Genomic DNA, 22696 nt, shown 5'->3' on the forward strand with positions numbered 1-22696 from the left:
CTGAGTTACTCCAGCATTTTGTGTCTATCTTCGGTGTAAACCAGCATCTGCAGTTCCTTAAAGAGAGAGTTAGATTTAGCTCTTAGGGAATCAAGGGATATGGGGGCAAAAACAGGAACGGGGTACGGATCTCGGATGATCAGCCGTGATCATATTGAATGGTTATGCTGGCTTGAAGGGCCGAATGGCCTACTCCTGCACCTTATTTTCTATGTTTCCTACACATATTCAGTTCAGTTCAGTTTAGTTTATTGTCATGTGTACCGAGGTACAGTGAAAAGCTTTTGTTGCGTGCTAACCAGCCAGTGGAAAGGCAATACATGATTACAATCGAGCCATTCGCAGCGTACAGATACATGATAAGGGAATGTACACAAAAATGTTGGAGAAACTCAGCGGGTGCAGCAGCATCTATGGAGCGAAGGAGATAGGCAACGTTTCGGGCCGAAACCCTTCTTCAGAATAATGTTTTCTGCAAGGTAAAGCCAGTAAAATCCGATCAAAGATAGTCCGAGGTTCCCTGATGAGGTAGATGGTAGTTCAGGACTGCTCTCTCCCTCTCTCGTTATGATCGGACGGTTTAGTTGCCTCATGACAGCTGGGAAGAAACCATCCCTGGCTCTGGATGCATCAGTTAAAAATCGCAAATATTTTGTAGTTTTTGCCTATTCCTGTCTGGAATTTGGACACTCCAAGAAGAAAATAAGATATAAAACACCGGATCTGCTCATGTCCAAACTGTTTCCATTCAGTGATCTAGTCTTTCATCACATTCCGTGCATTAAGGGTTTTATGAGGCTGCTGTTTGTATGATTGATGGAGCGTGGTGGACAAAATGCAATAATGACTGAGAACATGACTTCCATCGCTTCCTCAGCTCGTGGCAAAATGCCTGTGGATTTCCTCCTTTCTCCCTCTTGTCTTGCTCAGAGAGATATACCTTGGCTTGGTTCATTTTGTTGACAGGAAAGATCCAAACGTCTCTCCCAGATGCGATAAATGTTTGTTTCAAAACGGTAATATAACACATTCATTTGTAGGATGTACAAAGTTGAATAAATTTTGGAGTGACATATTTGATATATTTACAAAGCTTTTCAAGTCAAGAATAGAACCCAAAACGGAATGGATTATATTTGGAATAATAGGAGAAGATACCAATTTAAATAAAGATCAAAATGTTTTTTTAAATTATGGGTTAATAATTGGAAAGAAATTGATACTTAAATTTTGGAAAAACACAACCACACCAACTGTTAAAATGTGGATTAGGAATATGATGGACATAGCACGCCTTGAAGAAATGAGACTCCGACTAATAGATAAATATGACCAATTCTTAAGGAGTTGGTCTCCTTTCATCGACTTTTTGGAATCATGTGATGCAGCGGTAACGTAAAGATTGCTGATTTCAGTTCATGACGCGGATAGATCTACATCTCCGAATACAGATTTGAAAAATTCTCTTTTAAGGGGCCTTCTCTTCTATTTCTACTTTCCACTTTCTCTCTTCCTTTTTTATTTTTTATATACACACTTCACGTTTTTCTACTCTCTACCATCTATTTTTCCACTTTTTCCTCTTTCTATTGTTTTCTTTTTCTTGTCTTGCTTACTTCCTTCTCATAACATAAAACTAGAGGTTGTACATAGAATGGATTACGGTATTACATAGTTGGCACCTAAAATTAGGTTCCACTGTACTGTTTTGTGCTGTATTAACTTCTAATAAAATAAACAAAAACAAAAAAAAAAGGAAAGAAACGCTGTGGCCACAATGAAAGACACAACAGGAGGGATTAAAGAATGAAAGTAATCAGGGAAAGTCAGCATGGTGAAGAAGAAATCGCATTTGGGTTCTCTGAAGCTCTCTCAAGAAGTACTTGTGCTGGGAATAGAGGGATATTTGGAATATTGTGAGCAGTTTTGGCGCCCATACCTGAGGAAGGATGTGTTGGCGTTGGAGGGGTCCAGAGGAGGTTTACGGGAATGATCCCTGGGATGAATGGGTTAACATATGATCTGCGTTTGACGACGCTGGGCCTGGACTCGCTGGAGTTTAGAAGAATGAGGGGGAACCTCATTGAAACTTAGTGAATAGTGAAAGGCCTGGATAGAGTGGATGTGGAGAGGATGTTTCCACTGGTGGGAGAGTCTAGGACCAGGGGCCATTCCCACAGAATAGAATAACGTACTTTTAGACAGGAGACGAGGAGGAATTTCTTTAGTCAGAGGGTGGTGAATGTGTGGAATTCATGGCTGTGGAGGCCAAGTCAAAGGATATTTTTAAGGTGGAGATTGGTAGGTTCTTGATTAGTACGGTTGTCAGAGGTTATGGGGAGAAGGCAGGAGAATGGGGTTGAGAGGGAGAGATAGATCAGCCATGATTGAATGGTGGAGTAGACTTGATGGGCCTCATGGCCTCATTCTGCTCTACAACTTATGAGTAGGAAGGAAATGCAGATGCTGGTTTAAACCGAAGATAGACACAAAAAGCTGATGTAACTCAGTGGGACAGGCAGCATCTCTGGAGAGAAAGACTGGGGTGATGTTTCGGGTCGAGACCCTTCTTTCTATCGGGCATGTTGGCCTACATAATAAGATGAGTTGATTATAGGAGCAAAGAGGTCCTTCTGCAGTTGTACAGGGCTCTAGTGAGACCACACTTGGAGTATTGTGTGCAGTTTGGGTTTCCAAATTTGAGGAAGGACATTCTTGCTATTGAGGGAGTGCAGCGTTGGTTCACAAAGTTAATTCCCGGGATGGCTGGACTGTCATATGTTGATAGACTGGAGCGGCTGGGCTTGTGCACTCTGGAATTTAGAAAGATGAGAGGGGATCTTATTGAAACATATAATATTATTAAGGGATTGGACATGCTAGAGGCTGGAAACATGTTCACGATGTTGGGGGATTCCAGAACCAGGGGCCACAGTTTAAGAATAAGGGGTAGACCATTTAGAACGTAGATGAGGAAAAACCTTTTCACCCAGAGAGTTGCGAATCTGTGGAATTCTCTGCCTCAGAACCAATTCTCTGGGTGCTTTCAAGAGAGAGTTAGATAGGGCTCTTAAAGATAGCGGAATCACGGGATATGGTGAGAAGGCAGGAACGGGGTACTGATTTTGGATGATCAGCCATGAATGGGCGGTGCTGGTTGGAAGGGCCGAATGGCCTACTCCTGCACCTATTGTCCATCTCTGCAGAGATGCTGCCTGTCCCGCTGAGTTACTCCAGCTTTTAGTGTCTGCCTGCAACTTAGTGAATATTCTGTGCTGAGATTTCCATCAAAGATTTATTGCAGCATGAGAGCTTGTGCGTAGGAGGCAACATATTGGCATGTGGAGAAGATTGACTTTCTAATAGGCAGCACAGACAATGCATTTATGTTTCGTGGTGAAGAGATGTGACTGAGTAATTGGAACTGGGATCTCGGCAGTTTACAGTTAATATAAAATGATTTGCACGAAGGCCTCAGTGACACGGTGAATAATTTTAAGGGCCTGTCCCACGAGCATGCGACTGTATGCGGCGAGCGCGACCTAACGTGGTCGCTTGAGCCGTACGGCCTCGCGGGGCCGGTCCCACTTCGATCGCCGGAGCCGTATGGAGTTGTGCGGGGCTGGTCCCGACATCGCGCGGGGCTCCGAGAAACTGACACTGTCCAAAAATCCCGCGCGGCAACGGCCTGTCGGCCTCCAGCCGCATTGAGACGGTACCCAGTGCCTCGACGGGCGTACGCAACGTCTGGACGCCGTACACGCAGCGTCTTGACGGCGTACACCTAGCACGTGGCGTTGCGCGATGACGTAACTGCCCGATGCCGTGCAACGTCCAAACTCATTCGGCCCGCCTCCTGCCCAACTGATTGGTGAGTATGATGTTGGGACCAGCGCCATACGGCTCCGCGGTTGGAAGTGGGACCGGCCCCGCGAGGCCGTACGCCTCAAGCCACCACGTTTGGTCGTGCTCGCATGCTGGTGGGACAAGCCCTTTACTGACGACGCAAAGATAGATAGGACGGTCAATAAGGGAGAACTCTTATGCCGAGCCCTTGTGGAACGAGCTGCCGGAGCAGGTAGATCGAGAGACCACGGGAACCCACCTGGAGACTTGGCCACTTGTCACTGAATGTCATGTTATCACCGAGGTACAGTGAGAAACTTTTGTTGCGTGCTAACCAGTCAACGGAAAGACTATGGTAGACAAAAGTGCTGGAGAAATTCAGCGGGTGCGGCAGCATCTATGGAGCGACGGAAATGGGCAACGTTTCGGGCCAAAACCCTTTTCAGCGGAAAGACTATACATGATTATCATCGAGCAGACAGCGCCCGTGGTCAGGATCGAACCCGGGTCTCTGGCGCTGTAGGGCAGCAACTCTACCGCTGCGCCACTAAGCTGAACGTTAAAAATAAAGGGGTCAACGATATAAGAAGAAATTTCTACAGGCACAGGGTAGTGAAGCTTTGGAACTCTCTACCCAAGAGCATCAGTCACTGAGTGTATTCAAATCAGCTTTGTAGACTTGTTGCATATTGGAGGCGTTAGGGGCTAATGGGATTAGTGCAGGAAAGTGGTGCTTAGGTACAAGATCTAATTGAATGACGGAGTGGGCACAAAGGTAGACGCCAGAGACCCAGGTTCGATCCTGACTACGGGCGCTGTCTGCTTGGTGGTAATCATGTATAGTCTTTCTGCTGACTGGTTAGCACGCAACAAAGGTTTCTCATCCAAAGACATTGCAGAGCCAACTACAGATGGGTCCCATGCTTCCTTCAATAAAAAGTTGGCGTACAATTTATTGCAATTCAGCAAACTAAAGATGTTTTCAGATGCGGCGTAATTCACCAACAAGACCCCCCCCCCCCCCCCCAACCCCCCCTCACTGGCACTATCCTTGAACCCGTAAGGAGGGTGTTCATCTGCGATTAAACCCCGGAGAGGGGTGAACGAGTGCAAGCAAACCTTTCCTTCGCCTCCTGGAGCTGACCTGGCACGGGCTGAGCAAGCTGTGAGAAGCAACCGCTTGATAAGCCAGCCGTGAACAGCTTCTATCTTCGGGGAGTACTGTGATTTCAGTGTTTAAGAAGGAACTGCAGATGCTGGAAAATCAAGGGAGACAAAAGTGCTGGAGAAACTCAGCGGGTGCAGCAGCATCTATGGAGCGAAGGAAATAGGCAACGTTGCCTATTTCCTTCAGGGTTTCGGCCCGAAACGTTGCCTATTTCCTTCGCTCCATAGATGCTGCTGCACCCGCTGAGTTTCTCCAGCACTTTTGTCCAATGTGATTTCAGTGCCAGTTCAGTAACACCCAGAGACCTTCACACTTGCTGCCTGCAGTTCCTCCCAGGCCGGGTCCATCCTGTTTTATTTACTTTAGCTTAGTTTAGATATACAGCGCGGAAACAGGCCCTTCGGCCCACACCGACCAGCGATCCCCACACACTATCACTATCCTACGCACACTAGGGACAATTTACACTTATACCAAGCCAATTAACTTACAAACCTCAGATTCAGATTCAGATTCAATTTTAATTGTCATTGTCAGTGTATAGTACAGAGACAACAAAATGCATTTAGCATCTCCCTTGAAGAGCGACATAGCAAACGATTTGAATTAAAAAAAAATAATAAGTGTCCGTGGGGGGAGGGGTGATTGGCAGTCACCGAGGTACGTTGTTTAGTAGAGTGACAGCCGCCGGGAAGAAGCTGTTCCTCGACCTGCTGGTTCGGCAACGGAGAGACCTGTAGCGCCTCCCGGATGGTAGGAGGGTAAACAGTCCATGGTTGGGGTGAGAGCAGTCCTTGGCGATGCTGAGCGCCCTCCGCAGACAGCGCTTGCTTTGGACAGACTCAATGGAGGGGAGCGTGGAACCGGTGATGCGTTGGGCAATTTTCACCACCCTCTGCAATGCCTTCCGGTCGGAGACAGAGCAGTTGCCATACCATACTGTGATGCAGTTGGTAAGGATGCTCTCGATGGTGCAGCGGTAGAAGTTCACCAGGATCTGAGGAGACAGATGGACCTTCTTCAGTCTCCTCAGGAAGAAGAGACGCTGATGAGCCTTCTTGATCAGAGTAGAGGTATTGTGGGTCCAAGAGAGGTCATCGGAAATGTTAACACCCAGGAACCTGCACCTCTTTGGAGTGTGGGAGGAATCCGGAGATCCCAGAGAAAACCCATGTGGTCACGGGGAGAACGTGCAAACTCCGTACAGACAGCACCCGTAGTCAGGATCGGACCCGTCTCTCTGGCGCTGTGAGACAGCAACTCCACCGCTACGCCACCATGCCACCCCATAGATCTGCAGAATTAGGGGCAGCATGGTGGCGCAGCAGTAGAGTTGCTGCCTTACAGTGCCGGAGACCTGGTTCGATCTTGACTACGGGTGCAGTCTGTACGAAGTTTGTACGTTCTCCCCGTGAACACATGGGTTTTCTCCGGGATCTCCGGTTTCCTCCTACACGCCAAAGACGTACAGGTTTGCAGGTTAATTGGCTTCTGTAAATTGTAAATTTTCACCACCGTGTGTAGGATAGTGTTAGTGTGCGGGGATGGCTGGTCGGCGCGGACTCGGTGGGCCGAATGGCCTGTTTCTACACTGTATCTCTAAACTAAAATCTATACTAAGAACTAAGAATATAAATCTAACTAAAACATTATTCAGACTGGAAGCTTATGTGCAAACTGTTGACAGTTATCTTGTCTGCTGCAAACGTCAGGATGAGAACCCAAATGGCCATCGCATAAGTGAGTAGCCAAGAAGGCTTTCATCAGTCAGAGTATTTCTAGTAACTTGTGTATTCCCTCCCCTCCCATCTCTATCCTCCCCCACCCCACGATAGTGGGCCTACCAGATCCACTGCTCACATCCTTGTATCCATCTTGTTATCACATCTTCCCCAGCCAACTATTGACTATTATGGGCCACCCTTCCTGAGGTCATCTGTGGCTGGCCCTGATTTGTTCTGGCCTTTCCTCATCCCCAGTTTATTTCTTTGCCCATTCCTCTTACCTCTACTTTCAGTCCGAAGAAGGGTTCCAACACGAAACGTCACCCATTCCTTCTCTCCAGAGATGCTGCCTGTCCCGCTGAGTTACTCCGGCTTCTTGAGTCTCCCTTCGAATTAAACTAGAATATGCAGTTCCTTCCCACACAGATTTGGAGGGATATGAGCCAAACGCAGGCAGGTGGGACTAGTGTAGATCGGACATGTTGGCCGGTATGGGCAAGTTGGGCCGAAGAGCCTATCTCTATGCTGTATCACTCCATGACTCTAAGCGATGTGCTGGGGATAAAGGAAAACAAGTGATAAATAAAGTGTGTGTGTGTGTGTGTGTGTGTGTGTGTGTGTGTGTGTGTGTGTGTGTGTGTGTGTGTGTGTGTGTGTGTGTGTGTGTGTCTATGTGTGTGTGTCTGTGTGTGTGTGTGTGTGTGTGTGTGTGTGTGTGTGTGTGTGTGTGTTTGTGTGTGTGTGTGTGTGTGTGTGTGTGTCTATGTGTGTGTGTGTGTGTATGTGTGTACGTGTGTGTGTGTGTATGTGTGTGTGTGTGTGTGTGTGTGTGTGTGTGTGTGTGTGTGTGTGTGTGTGTGTGTGTGTGTGTGTGTGTGTGTGTGTGTGTGTGTGTGTGTGTGTGTGTGTCTGTGTGTGTGTGTGTCTATGTGTGTGTGTGTGTGTGTACTGAAGTTATTTTTGTTGTTTATTATGATGCTGATATAGTACTGTTTACATACATGTTGTGCTGCTCCAAGTGAGAATTTCATTGTTCTGTTTGGAGACAATTGACAATTAAATGTAACACTCTTGACTCTTTGACTCCTAAATTCCACCATGGGTTGTCCAGCGCCTGCAGTGGCGGCCTCCGGCCAGGTGTGGCGGTGCCGGGCGGGGCGGGACGCGTTGGTGGAGCCTGCAGTGGCGGCCTCCGGCCAGGTGTGGCCGCTGTGGGGCGGGGCGGGGCTGTGCAGCGTCGGTATCGGTGAGGCCGCGGCCCGGGCCGGAGGGAAGCGGCGGCGACAGCGGGGTAAGTGGGGGCGCTATCGTGTACCGTGGCCCGGGGGGGGGGCAAACACCCCCCTCACTCTCGCCCTCGCCTCCTCATTCCCCATCTCCCCATTACTCTCTCCACCCCCTTCACTCCCCCCCTCCCCCTCCCACCCTCTCCCTCCACTCCCTCCTCTCACTCACCTCTCCTCTCCCCCCCTCACTCTCCACTCACCTCTCCACTCCCTCTCACTCCCCCCCCCCCTCCCCTCCTCATCCCCCCCTCACTCCCCCCCCCCCCTCGCCTCACCCCCCTCCCCCTCCTCATTCCCCCTCTCCCCATTACTCTCTCCACTCCCTCCTACCCCTAACTAACCCCCCCCTCACTTCCCCCTCCCCCCTCACTCTCCACTCCCCCCCCCCTCACTCTCCACTCCCTCCTCCCCCTAACTCCCCCCTCCCCCTAACTCCCCCCCTCCCCCTCACTGCCCCCCTCACTCCCCCCCTCACTCTCCACTCCCTCCCCCCCTAACTCCCCCTCCCCCCCCTCCCCTCCTCATTCCCCCTCGCCTCACCCTCCCCTCCTCATTCCCCCTCTCCCCATTACTCTCTGCCTCCCTCCTCCCACTCCCCCCCCTCCCCTCCACCCCCCTCCCCCCTCACTCCCCCCTCTCACTCACCCCCTCTCCCTCACACACCTCCCCCCTCCCCCCTCCCTCCTTCCCTCCCCCCCTCCCCCACTCCCCCTCACTCCTTCACTCCCCCCCTCCCCCACTCCCCCCTCACTCACTCCCCCACCCCCTCCCCCCCCTCACTCCCCCCTCCCCCCCACTCACTCCTCCCCCCACTCCCCCCTCCCCCTCACTACTACCCCCCACTCCCCCTCATCGTCCCTCTCACTCTCATCCCCCCCACCCCCATTTTCCCATTACTACCCTCTCCTCATTACTCCCCTTCACGTTACTGCCTTCACCCCCTTCCTCTTTATCCCCCATAATATGACTGTCGTCATGTATGGTCTTTCCACTGACTGCATAGCACACAATACAAAAACCTTTTCAATGTACCTCGGTATGTGCGGTTAAATAAACTATACTATTCAGTGAGCAAGCCTCCAGGACCCTCTGGAGTACAGAATTTCAGAGACACACCACCATCTGGAAGAAGAAACTCCTATCATTTTAATTTTAATCAACTGCCTCTCTTCCTCCAGGAATGTCCCCTGTCTGAGATTCTTTCTCCAGTGGATATTTCAACCTCTCCAGTGTAAGAAGGAACTGCTGGTTTATACCGAAGGTGGACACAAAATGCCAGAGTAACTCAGGGGACAGGCAGCATCTCTGGATAGCAAGAATTCCTTCAATCCAGAAATGCTGCCTGTCCCGCTGCGTTACTCCAGGATTTTGTGTTTTCTCTTTAGTATCTCTGCTATTATGCCCTCATAAATTCGCAGGTATTTCAATAAGATCACCTTTCATTCTTCCAAACTCTAAAGAATACAGATCAAACTTCCTTAACCTCTCATGACAGATCACCATTTTCATCCCAGGAATTAATCTCATGAATCTCTTCTGGATTTCCTCCAAAGCTAATATGTCCTTTTTTAAATACAGCAGCCAAAACTATGCACGGATGTACCTCTTTAACAATTTAGGTAACAATACCTTCATATAAACTACCACTCCTCTCCATGTACGCCTTCCATAATTTTCAAGAGTCATGTGTGTTTTATTGTCATGTGTCCAATGTAAACACGTTACTCCATAAACCCATAATAAACAACAAAAGAAAGTTCACAGTACAAAATATATATATGCACACACACACACGCACACAAAATAAATAAAGAAGCTAACAATAGTAGTGATAATGTCCCCAATGTTTGTTGTTCAGAGCTTATTCGAGATTGTAATGTTTAATAGCCTGACGGTTGTTGGGAAGAAGCTGTTCCTCAACCTGGACATTACAGTTTTCAGGCTCCTGTATCGTCTTCCCGATGGCAAGGGTTAAATGAGAGCGTGGGTGTGGGTCTCTGATGATGCTGGCTGCCTTTTTGAGGTAGCAAGTCCCGTAGATCCCTTTGATGGTGGGGATGTCAGTACCCATGATGGACCGGGCAGTGTTCATCACTTTTTGTAATCTTCTTCGTTCCTGGGCGTTTGTGTGGCCGAACCAGGCCATGATGTGACCAGTCAATATGCTCTCTACTGTACACCTGTAGAAATGCTCCAGATAACACAATGCAAGATAGACCAACCTCTCCCTCAAACCCTGGTAATTCTGGCAAACCTCCTCACATCCTTCCTGTAATGGGCTGACCAGAACTGCATGCAATACTCCAAATGCGGCATGTCCAATGCTTTATTACGCTGCCACGTGACGCCTGACTCGTAATGCTTCAAGTGTTGAAGGCAAGCATACCGTAGGCCTTCTTTACCTTCTTAAAAGTTTGTCACAGGTTGCACAGCTGTAGAGTTGCAGCCTAAACCGCCTGTCCCACTTTCACGACCTAATTCACGACCTTTTTTACTCGTGGACATTTTTCATCATGTTGAAAAAACGCCCCGACCTACTTGATGCCACGAGTACCTACGACTAGCATCACGACTTACCCACGACCTCGTGACGACCATGCTGCGAGTATGAGACCAGGGCAAACTCGGCAGAGGTCGTGAATTAGGTCCTGAATGTGGGACAGGACCTTTACAACGTCAGAAACCTGGGTTCGATCCTGACTACGAGTGATGTCTGTATGGAGTTTGTACGTTCTTCCTGTGACTGCGTGGGTTTTCCCACACTCCAAAGACGTCCAGGTTTCTAGGTTAATTGGTTTCAATAAAATTGAAAATTGTCCCTAGTATGTAGGATAGTGCCTGTGTACGGGTGATCGCTGGTCAGTGCCGACATGGTGGGACAGTTACCTCGCTGTGTGAAAACGTACACCTCCAGATTCAGGGGAGGTTTCTGCCCAGCTATTACAAGGCAACTGAACCATCCTACCACAACCAGAGAGCAGTCCTGAACCACTAGATAGACACAAAATGCTGGAGTAACTCAGAGGGACAGGCTCCATCTCTGGAGAGAAAGAATGGGTGATGTTTCAGGACGCAAGATGGGCCTCGACCTCAAACGTCACCCATTCCTTCCCTCCAGGGATGCTGCCTGTCCTGCTGAGTTACTCCAGCATTTTGTGTCTACCTTCGGTTTAAACCAGGTGTTCTGCGGTTCCTTCCTACACAGTCCTGAACTATTATCTACCTAATCAAGGACCGTCGGACTACCTTTGATCGGACTTTACTGCCTTTATCTTGCACTAAACATTATTCCAGTATCATGTATCTGTACACTGTAAATGGCTCGATTGTAATCATGTGTTGTCTTTCCGCTGACTGGGTAGCAGGGAACAAAAGCTTTTCACTGTACCTCGGTACACGTGAGGGTAAATTAAACTGCACGCAACTGTATCTCTAAAGTAAAGTCTAAAGGTGCCCCCCTCTGGTGTTCCCTCAGGAGTTGTGCAGATGACGTGGGCAGAGTTGGCATCCCTGGCAGATGGCGGTGGTGTGGTGGGTGATTCCTCTCGTGCTGCTGTGCTGGTTGGTGCCGGGCGGAGTCACCGGCGGCGAGCTGGTGCCCGAAGACTGGGTGCTGCTTCACGTGGTCCAGGGGCAGGTGGGTCCCGGCAACTACAGCTACCTGCGCCTCAACCACGACGGGCAGATCGTGCTGAGGATGGAGAGCCCGCTGGGAGACGCTGACCTGTACATCTCCGACGCCACGCTCCACCCCAGCTTCGACGAGTACGAGCTGCAGTCGTCCACCTGCGGCCTGGACGTGCTGGCGGTGCCCGCCAAGTTCCGCAGGCCCGTGGGCATCGCCATCTACGGCCACCCCTCTCACTTACAGACAGAGTTCGAGATGAGGGTCTACCTGGACGAAGTGGCGAGGGAGACCCTCTTTCCCGAGATCCACTACCCCGGAGACGAGGACACCACCGACAAGAGTCCCCTGAAAAAACCGTCAGGCGAGGAGACTGAAGAGTCGGTGCTGTGGACCATATTGATTGGGATCCTCAAACTGGTGTTGGAGATCCTCTTTTGAAGGCTCCCCTCGTGGTTGCCGGGGGGGTTGTGTGTGCGTTTGTTTGTTTGCGTGCGTGCGTATACATGTGTGCGTGGTGCGTGCGCGCATACATGTTGGGGGAGGACAATTGGAGACCTATCTGAAGGCCCAAAACAATCACTGACTGCTCTCTATCAGACAAGACCAAACTTATTCTTCACCGATTTTAACCAGGCGGTGACTAATGGTGCGTTTGGTTCTACTCAGAGTGGTGTAAGAGGGCGGTGATTTGGCATACTCCCAACCCCCATGTACAATTACATGTGGGGCACCAAGATGTGCTGATGTAGGATACTCCTTGCCATGTCTTATTTTCTGGGATAAACCTTCTCTGGTTAATCCCCTGTCCATTTTCCTAGAATGACCGTGGTTCTGCCCACATCAGATCTGCTTCTCAGAATCCCCCTCATCGTTCCTGTACCGCCCTTCATTGGGCACTGGCCCAGTCAGATTATAGGTACAGGCCCACCACCATCTGTCCGATAACTGATGGTCCGGCACCTCCTTTAATCCGGACAAAATTAGGAAAACGCACTTGAAATCCTCCCCCCAAAAGTCACCCCCTCCCCCACCTCTGATAATATGCCACCCGGACCAGGTGAGGTGGCCAAGGCCGATCTGGGGGGGGGGGGGGGGGGGGGTTGAATCTGCCCTCCTGCGGCCGGGGCTCTGGAACTCCGGCCTGGCCGGAGCGGGCAGATCCATTCCCTCAGCCAATGCTGCGGGCTGACTTCTATAGGTCCGGCAAAACGGATAATGCAGGAAGGCTGCAGAATTAAGGGTGCTGGGAAATCGGTGGTGGACCTGTACTTTTGCATTTGAAAAGAAAACCCATCTGAATTAGTACAAAGTGCACCTATTTCTGAGCTGCTGCAGGATTGTCCAAACTCCGCAGACTTTAAACATGCCAGACATCGGAAATGGGAGTTCTCTCAAACCCCTGGGATTCTCAACCAGAGCCGAGCTTCCCCTGAGAGGGAGGCTCAACTTATAGCGTTCTAATACTTTATTTTCATTTCCAACTGTGGGGAAACAAAGAAAAGGAATGCAGGCGACATCCCTTCTGAGAGTGCAAGCCAATAAATACAATCATTGCAATGACTATGGTTAGAGAATCTTCTTTCTGAGTGTCCAGTATTGGGTTTGAATGTGAGCCTTCCTTAAATAAAGACTGTCGGGCCGTTAGTTCGTCCAGCAGTAGCAGCAGCAGCTTGGCATTACAAGTATGGGCTTGTCCCACTTACGCGACTTATTCGGCAACTGCCAGCACCCGTCAAAGGTCGTTGCAGGTGGCCGAAATTTTTCAACATGTTGAAAATCCAGCGGCGTCCAGAACAAGGTACGACTCTTTGGGCGACTACTCACGACCATACAGGCGTCACCCCGCGACATGTCGCCCGTACGGTCGTGAGTCGTCTCCTCTGTCGCCCAAAGAGTCGTAGCGTCTTTCTGGTCGTCACTTGTTTCTCAACATGTTGAACATTTTCGGCGACCTGCAATGACCTATGACGGGTGCAGGCAGTCTCCGAAAAAGTGGCGTAAGTGGGACAGACCCATTAGTCATTCTGCACGGGTCAAAGTCCCCACTTTGATTGAGATACTTTAGATTAATATTTTATCACTATGACAGGTCGCAATGAAATTCTTTGTTTTGCATTATACACAAAGTATGCAAAGATTGGCTACCTATAGGGCGTCAACAAAAGTTACATGGAGTTCAATCAAGTTCCAATGGTTCCTCTTTCTTCTCAGCCCCACACCCCCTGGTGTTGGAGATGCTTTGATGCTCCCTATTTTTCCCTGGGGGCATCAAAGCCATCCACCCAGTAACTGATGCTGTCCTGGCCTGGCCTTAGAAACATAGAAACATAGAAAATAGGTGCAGGAGGCCCTTCGAGCCAGCAACGCCATTCATTGTGATCATGGCTGATCGTCCCCTATCAATAACCGTGCCTGCCTTCTCCCCATATCCCTTGACTCCACTAGCCCCTAGAGATCTATCTAACTCTCTCTTAAATCCATCCAGTGACTTGGCCTCCACTGCCCTGTGTGGCAGCTCAACTAAAAGAGGTCCTGCTTCATAGCTCCACTGACGCAAGTTCAATCCTGGCCTCTGGTGCTGTGAGTCAAGGACACTTACTGCATGCACGATCTCCTTGTGACCACTTGACCTTCTTCCACATGTTATGGTTGCCTCCTACGTCCCAGTGACATACAGGCTGAGGAGTTAATCGGCCATGGTAAATTGTCCTTTGTGTACGAGTGGTAGAATCAGCAGGAGTTGATGGGGATGTGGGAAGATTAATAACATGGTATTAGTATTGGATGAGTGTAAATGGATGGTTGATGGTTGCCATGGACTTGGTTAGCCCAAAGTCCTGTTTCCATGCCAATTTGCCTCTATAAATGCACATCAGGTCAAAGACCTGGGGTGGAAGATTGCAACCTTCACGCCGTCCGCCCTGTTTCGACTAATGCAATCAACTCGACGTGCACAAACAGAAGATCAAATAGAACAAGTTGTCCAACAACTTTAGGCTGTGCACGCCACACGAAAGAAGAAGAAAGACCTGAAATTTTGTTTTAGCCTTAGAGATACAGCGTGGAAACAGGCCCTTCGGCCCACCGAGTCTGCGACGGCCAGCGATCACCCGTTCGCTACTTCTACCCTGCAGTTTTGGTCCCGTAATTTGAAGAAGGACATTCTTGCTATTGAGGGAGTGCAGCGTAGGTTTACGAGGTTAATTCCCGGGATGGAGGGACTGTCATATGCTGAGAGAATGGAGCAGCTGGGCTTGTACACTCTGGAGTTTAGAAGGATAAGAGGCTATCTCATTGAAACGTATAAGATTGTTAATTCTTTGTTTTGCATTATACACAAAGTATACAAAGATTCGCTAACTATAGAGCGTCAACAAAAGTTACATGGTGTTCAATTAAGTCCCAATGGTTCGTCTTTGTTCTCAACTGCACACCCCCATGCCTGGTGTTGGAGATGCTTTGATGCTCTCCCCCCCCCCCCCCTTTCACGCAGAGAGTGGTGAATCTCTGGAACTCTCTGCCACAGAAGGTAATTGAGGCCAGTTCATTGGCTATATTTAAGAGGGAGTTAGATGTGGCCCTTGTGGCTAAAGGGATCAGGGGGTATGGAGAGAAGGCAGGTACGGGATACTGAGTTGGATGATCAGCCATGAACATATTGAATGGCGGTGCAGGCTCGAAGGGCCGAATGGCCTACTCCTGCACCTAGTTTCTATGTTAAGGGCTTGGACGCGCTAGAGGCAGGAAACATGTTCCCGATGTTGCGGGAGTCCAGAACCAGGGGCCACAGTTTAAGAATAAGGAGTAAGCCATTTAGAACGGTGACGAGAAAATGCTTTTTCTCACAGAGAGTGGTGAGTCTGTGGAATTCTCTGCCTCAGAGGGCGGTGGAGGCTTGTTCTCTGGATGCTTTCAAGAGAGAGCTAGATAGGGCTCTTAAAAATAGCAGAGTCAGGGGATATGGGGAGAAGGCAGGAACGCGGTACTGATTGGGGATAATCAGCCATGATCACATTGAATGGCGGTGCTGGCTCGAAGGGCCGAATGGCCTACTCCTGCACCTATTGTCTATTGTCTACCCTACACTATGGATAAATTACAGAAGCCAATTAACCCACAAACCTGCACGTCATTGGAATGCGGTTGGAAGCTGGAGCACCTGGAGAAAACCCACGCGGGTCACGGGGAGAAAATGCAAACTCTGTGCAGACAGTGCTTGAGGTCAGGATCGAACCCGGGTCTCTGGCGTTGCACGGGAGCAACTACCGCTGCGCCACTGTGCTGCCGAGATGCCCAAAATTGAATTGTGTTTGTAGAAATTTTCTATCTTTATTTCAGATTCTAGCGCCTGCAATCTTTTGACTTTCACATGACTGTGGGAAGTGGGGCCAATGAATGCAGACAGGTTACACCTTAACATGACTGGAAGTAATCTACTGCTATTGAGGAGGCTGGAAACTAGCTAGATGGAAAGCAGAACAAATATTTAGAAAATTAGTGGCAGAACTTGAAAGGCAGAAAAAAACAAAAGTTCACAAAATTGTCTGGTTGTGTGAACGCGGTATCTAGCTAAATGCAGTTACAATAAATAGAACACTTGAAAATATGATAGCTATTATGAAATGTGACTTCAAAGAGGGCCAGGACTGGCAGCTTTAACGTTTGTTTCCTGGTTATAAAAACTATTTTTCCAGTGAGGATGGGATTTATTTGTCAGAAGTCGCGACATGGATTGTACTAAAGACCAAAAAATGTACAATAACATTATTGAATCTGTTTTTTAGACCTCAAGAAATTCCTAAAGGGGGATAGAAAAACAGATTTGAAGGCAAAATAACAATGGTCATATTAGTGGGAGAATCTCGGTTCTTCTTAGATATCTATTACTTTTCTTCATTAGCTCCATCAACTTAGGATCAGGTTTTTTATTGACATGGATGCGCGCTCTATCTCTCTACTAATCACATCATCCCATCTCCTCCCCCCTCTCCCTTCTGCAGAGACCGCTCCCTCCGCAACTCCTTGACTGACTCATCCCTTTCAACCCAACCCACCCCCTCCCCGGGTACTTTCCCCTGCAACCGCAGGAGATGCAACACCTGTCCTTATACCTCCTTCCTCGACACCGTCCAGGGACACCGATAGTCCTTTCAGGTGAGGTAGAGGTTCACATATTCCTCCTCTAACCTCATCTGGTGTTCCCGATGATGCCTCCTGTACACCGGCAAGGCCAAATGTAGACTTTGCAAACGTTTAGCTGAACAATCGCCGCCAATATGGATCCCCCGGTTGCTAACCATTTTAGCCCCCTTCCCATCCCCACAATGACCTCTCTGTCCTGGGCCTCCTCCATTTCCCAAAGTCAGGCCACACACAAATTGGGGGAACAGCACCTCATATTTTGTTTGGGTAGCTTACAACCCAGAGGTATGAATGTTGAACTCTCTAATTTTAATGAACACTAGACCAAGTGGGACCCGTTGGGTATCGCCCCCTCAACGCGCCGTTGCAGGGGGGGTGGGTGGGTAGGTAGGGGCGGCCTGCGGCGTCACACACACACACACACTAACCCCCCCCCCCCCCGATATTATCTTAATATTCATTCGCTCCTTTTCCCCCAAACCCTCGCCCTATCCACTCATGCATAGCCCCCAACTGCGCAGGCACGGCTTGAGAAGGAGAGGGAGGTGGGGTAGAGGGGAAGGGGTAGATTGGGAGAGGGGTGAGGGAGGGGGAGAGGGTAACACACTAACATTCCTCTCCCATTCCCCCTTTTCTCTTTTACACCCCAGTCGTTTAACCAGTTCCACATTTTGCATCAATGAATTCCTCTTGGGATCACACCTTGCTGAGCCAACAATCAGCCTATCGGGGAACCACCCTATCTGAGGTCATCTGATTTGTCTGCTCTTTTCTCGCCTCCAGTTTGCCCCAACACTACTTTCGGTCTGAAGAAGGGTCCCCAACACTAAACGTTACACATGTCTCCGGAGTTGCTGCTTGAGCCGCTGAGTTACTCTGGCACTTGTGTCTATCGTCAGTTGTTTTGCTTGCTCTCCAAACAGATCAGATATACAATACACAAAACATCAGCAGCTGCGTTGGCTTAAGAAGATCAATGTCAAAGCTCCCAAGGGCCCTATGAAAGCAGCTCGTCACACACGGCTTTGCACGGACAGCCTGTGAACATGCAGACGTGAAAAGTTGTAAAGCAATCCAAGCATAATGGTCTCTCTGATGTCTGCCACAATTGACATCTTGGTTTCCCTACCATAATGAACCTCCTTGATCGGACTTTGCTGGCTTTACCTTGCACTAAGCGTTATTCCCATATCATGTATCTGTACACTGTAAATGGCTCGATTGTATGCATGTATTGTCTTTCTGCTAAGTGGATAGCACGCAACAAAAAGCTTTTCACTGTGCCTCGGTGCACGTGACAATAAATGAGGAGTGATTTGATGTGAAATGCAAGAAGGTTGAGGGGCCAAATCAACGGTAAACATCACATGTTCCCAGCTTGCTTGAGAAAGTATTGCAGATGCCGGAAAAATCGAAGGTAGACAAAAATGCTGGAGGAACTCAGCGGGTGAGGCAGCATCTATGGAGACAAGGAATAGGCAACGTTTTGGGACTGAAGAAGGGTCTCGACCCGAAACGTTGCCTATTCCTTCACTCCATAGATGCTGATGTTCCTAGCTTGTAAGCTTCACCTTCTTTGAAAGGAGCTGAATGCAGGAGTCTGGCGGTAAACCTATTTTCTAAAGTCATAGAGTGATACAGTGTGGAAACAGGCCCTTCGGCCCAACTTACCCACACTGGCCAACATGTCCCAACTATACTAGTCCCACCTGCCAGCATTTGGTCCATATCCCTCCAAACCTGGCCAATCCATGTACTTGTCTAACTGTTTCTTAAAAGTTGGGATAGCCCCAGCCTCAACTACCTCTGGCAGCTTGTTCCATACACTCATCACCCTCTGTGTGAAAAAGTCACCCCTCAGATTCCTATTAAATCTTTTCCTCTTCACCTTAAACCTATGTCCTCTGGTCCTCAATACATGTACTCTGGGCAAGAGACTCTGTGCATCTACCTGATGACCTGCGTGGGTTATTCTGCGAGATCTTCGGTTTCCTCCCACGCTCCAAAGATGTACGGGATTGTAGGTTGATTGGTTTGGTGTAAATGTAAAATTGTCCCTAGCGTGTATAGGATAGTGTTAATGTGCGGGGATTGCTGGTCGGTGCGGACTTAGTGGGCCGAAGGGCCTGTCTTCATGTTGTATCTCTAAACTAAACTAAAAGAGATGTGAACTGAGGTACAGTGAAAAACCTTTGTTGTGTGCTAACCAGTCAGCGGAAAGACAATACATGATTAAGATATTTACAGTGTACAGATGCATGAGATGGGAATAACGTTTAGTGCAAGGTAAAGCCAGCAAAGTCTAATCAAGGATAGTCCGAGGGTCACCAATGAGGTAGAGAGTAGTTCAGCACTGCTCTCTGATGATTCAGGATGATTCAGTTGCCTGATAACAGCTAGGAATAAACTGTCCCTGAATCTGGAGGTGTGCGTTTTCACACTTCTGTACCTTTTTAATGCTGCAAAAGCCATCCACAGCCCAAATACCAATGACGGCCAAGAATATTCATAGAAATTTAGAAGGATAGGAGGGGATCTTATTGAAACATAAAATTATTAGGCTAGATGCAAGAAAAATGTTCCCCATGTTGGGGGAAGTCCAGAAGCAGGGATCACAGTTTAAGAATAAGGGGTCGGCCATTTAGGACTGAGATGAGGAAAACATTTTCACCCAGAGAGTTGTGAATCTGTGGAATTCTCAGCCACAGAAGGCAGTGGAGGCCAATTCACTGAATGTATTCAAGAGAGAGTTGGATATAGCTCTTAGCGCTAACGGAATCAAAGGGTATGGGGAGAAAGCAGGAACGGGGTACAGATTCTGGATGATCAGCCATTATCATATTGAATGGATGTGCTGGCTCGAAGGGCCGAATGGCCTACTCCTGCACCTATCTTCTATGTTTCTAACAGGGCGGATTCATCAGGAGTGGAGCAGTGAACTCATGTTGGAGGAAACACTGACGATCCCTCAAATGTGCCTGCCCTGAAGTGAGCTCCCCCGTTTCCATTCAATAGAAACAGGCCCTTCGGCCCACCAAGTCCGTGCTGACCAGCGATCACCCCATTCACCAGCACCAAATAACCTGTAACCCTGGGTACACAAAAAAGCTGGAGAAACTCAGCGGGTGCAGCAGCATCTATGGAGCGAAGGAAATAGGCAACGTTTCGGGCCGAAACCTTGGTTTCGGCCCGAAACGTTGCCTATTTCCTTCGCTCCATAGATGCTGCTGCACCCGCTGAGTTTCTCCAGCTTTTTTGTGTACCTTCGATTCTCCAGCATCTGCAGTTCCTTCTTAAACAACCTGTAACCCTGTACGTCTTTGGAGCGCGGGAGGAAACTGGTACACCCGGAAAAAACCCACGCAGTCACAAGGAGAGCGTAAAAACTCCGTACAGACAGCACCCGTAGGCAGGATTGAACCCGGGTCTCTGCCGCCCTCGTGGTTAGTGCAGAATTCTAACCTATTGAGGTCAAGAAGTCCAGAAACGAGTTACAAAGGAGATGCTTGAAAGTCCAAACCTGGATAGAGTGGATGTGGAGACGATGTTTCCACTAGTTGGAGTCTTGGACCAGAGGACACAGCCTCAGAATAAAAGGACGTACATTTAGAAAGAAGAGGAGGAATCTCTTTAGTCATAGGGTGGTGAATCTGTGGAATTCATTGCCACAGGGCTGTGGAGGCCAAAGCAATGGATATTTTTAAGGCAGAGATTGACTGGGGAGTTATAGAGAAAAGGCAGGAGAATGGGGTTGGGATGGAAAGATAGATCAGCCATGATTGAATGGCAGAGTAGACTAAATGGGTTGAATGGCCTAATTCTGCTCCTATAACGTATGAACAAGCATCCACTGCTATCAGTTCTATCTAGCACCTGAAGGAATCCCCTCTGCTATCCAACTCCTGAAGCATTCACCTCTTTCATACCATTCCCGGAGAAGCTGCCGTGGATATCTACTCTTAACTCTGCTTCATTGGTAATTCTGCTGCATTATTATTTTGCATCACTTGGCTTTGCACTCCAATCTTGTATTTTTTGTGTATCATTGTATTTTTTATTGCAATATGTCCACTGTTTGCTCTGTGAGTTTCATGTGAACAAGGATTTTCATTATACCCTGTAGTAAATGACAGTCTAATGTGTAATCTATACTAAACCATGACAGCAATTACAGTCATACATCATGTTTAATACAGCACAACATTCTAAAGCTTTTCACAAGAGTGCTTCTGAACAAAATGTGATTCCCAATGAGTTTAGACTTAAGAAATATAGCACGGAAACAGGCCCTTCGGCCCACCGAGTCCGCATGGACTAACGATCATCTGTACACTAGTTCGTTAATTCTAGGAGCAGAGTTAGGCCATTCGGCCCATCATGTCTGCCACGCCATTCAATAATGGCCGATCTATCTTTCTCTCAACACCATTCTCCTGTCTTCTACCCATCTATCCTGCACTCCAGGGACAATTTACAGAAGCCAATTAACATACAAACCTGCACATCTTTGGAATGAGGGAGAAACCCGTAGCACCCGGAGAAAACCCACGCAGGTCACAGGGAGAGCGTGCACACTCCGTACAGACAGCGCCCGTAGTCAGGATCGAACCCGGGTCTCTGCCGCAGTAACGCAGCAACTCCACCGTTGCGCCACCGTGCCGCCCTACGACAGACAACCAAACGTTTGTGCAAAAAGGATTGGTGCAAAGAGTTGTTAAAGCAGGAGGGAGAGCTGGAGAGGAGAGGAAATGGGAAACAAGGCTCAGAACAAGATATTTCTTGTGGCTGAGCACATTTTTTTTTATTTCTTCACCAGTTGTGACTCAATCTCAATTGAATTTGCATTTGCCAAAAAACAAATTCTGCAGCCAATTTGTTTGCACGTCCGATCGCTAAAAACTTGCAAAGACCACTCTCCATTGTGCTCAAGGCTTGGCACGGCGAGAACGACTGTGTCTCGTTCTTTGCCAGCAAGGTATTTCAGCATGAATAAGAGCTCAGTGTTCTTTGGCATGCAGGGTTCCATCTCCAGACTAGACAGCGGCCTGCGTTTGTCATTAACTGTTAACCTTGAAGAATTAAAAATGCGAGGAGTCAAATTGTCACTGACCTTCCTAAACCACACGTCCCGCGAGTGCCTGGCCTTCAAAGGAACAACCTGTCCCTGTTTTCATTCCTGCAAAAAGAATTTAGGAAATGTTTTCTTTCAAAATGGACTGGAAGAGACAAAGGAGGAAATGGTCGACTCACCACCTACAACCCAGAGCAATTCATTGACAGTGGCATAATGTTGTGGCGTGGAGGTTTTGAGTTTAATAGTTCCAGCCAAGCCGTCTGGCTCAGTGATAGAGTGCAGTGCGCGGCCTGTCTCAAGCAGCAAGACCCCAGTGTGTGCGGAGGAGGCGAGACGAGGTTGCAAGCAAGGGGATAGAGAGGGGATGAATCAGCCATGAGTCCTGGAAGAAAGACTGTGCACAGATTACATTACAAGATGGTGACCAGGTGGAGTGAGGCAGGACCTACATTAGTTTAGTTTAGAGTTGCAGTGCAGAAACAGGCCCTTCGGCCCACCGGGTCCGCACTGACCAGCGATCCCCAGATGATTAGTAAGGGTGTCAGTGGTTATGGGGAGAAGGCATGAGAATGGGATCGATCAGCCATGATTAAATGGCAGAGTAGACTTGATAGGCCGAATGGCCTAATTCTGCTCCTATCACCTATGATAGCACATTAACACTATCCTACACACACCAGGGACATTTTTTTACATTTATACCCAAGCCAAGTAACCTACAAACCTGAAGGTACACAAAATTGCTGGAGAAACTCAGCGGGTGCTTCGCCTATTTCCTTCGCTCCATAGATGCTGCTGCACCCGCTGAGTTTCTCCAGCAATTTTGTG

General features: G+C 48.6%; 1 protein-coding gene across 1 annotated transcript; it reads left to right on the forward strand.

Annotated features, from left to right (window-relative positions):
• The first annotated feature begins 7919 nt into the window (after positions 1–7919).
• Positions 7920–13213, forward strand: c29h6orf120 (chromosome 29 C6orf120 homolog). Its single transcript, XM_055658327.1, has 2 exons — positions 7920–8029; positions 11500–13213. Exon 2 carries the CDS (start codon positions 11542–11544, stop codon positions 12088–12090), a length of 549 nt encoding a protein of 182 aa, XP_055514302.1. The 5' UTR covers positions 7920–8029; positions 11500–11541; the 3' UTR covers positions 12091–13213.
• The last annotated feature ends 9483 nt before the right edge of the window (positions 13214–22696 follow it).

Source organism: Leucoraja erinacea, chromosome 29 (genome assembly GCF_028641065.1).
Source record: "Leucoraja erinacea ecotype New England chromosome 29, Leri_hhj_1, whole genome shotgun sequence".
In the NCBI taxonomy this organism is placed as follows: Eukaryota; Metazoa; Chordata; class Chondrichthyes; order Rajiformes; family Rajidae; genus Leucoraja; species Leucoraja erinaceus.

What these genes read in the sequence shown, in the direction of transcription:
- c29h6orf120 (XM_055658327.1), top strand. Translation starts at nt 11,542, where the DNA reads ATGGCGGTGGTGTGGTGGGTGATTCCTCTCGTGCTGCTGTGCTGGTTG.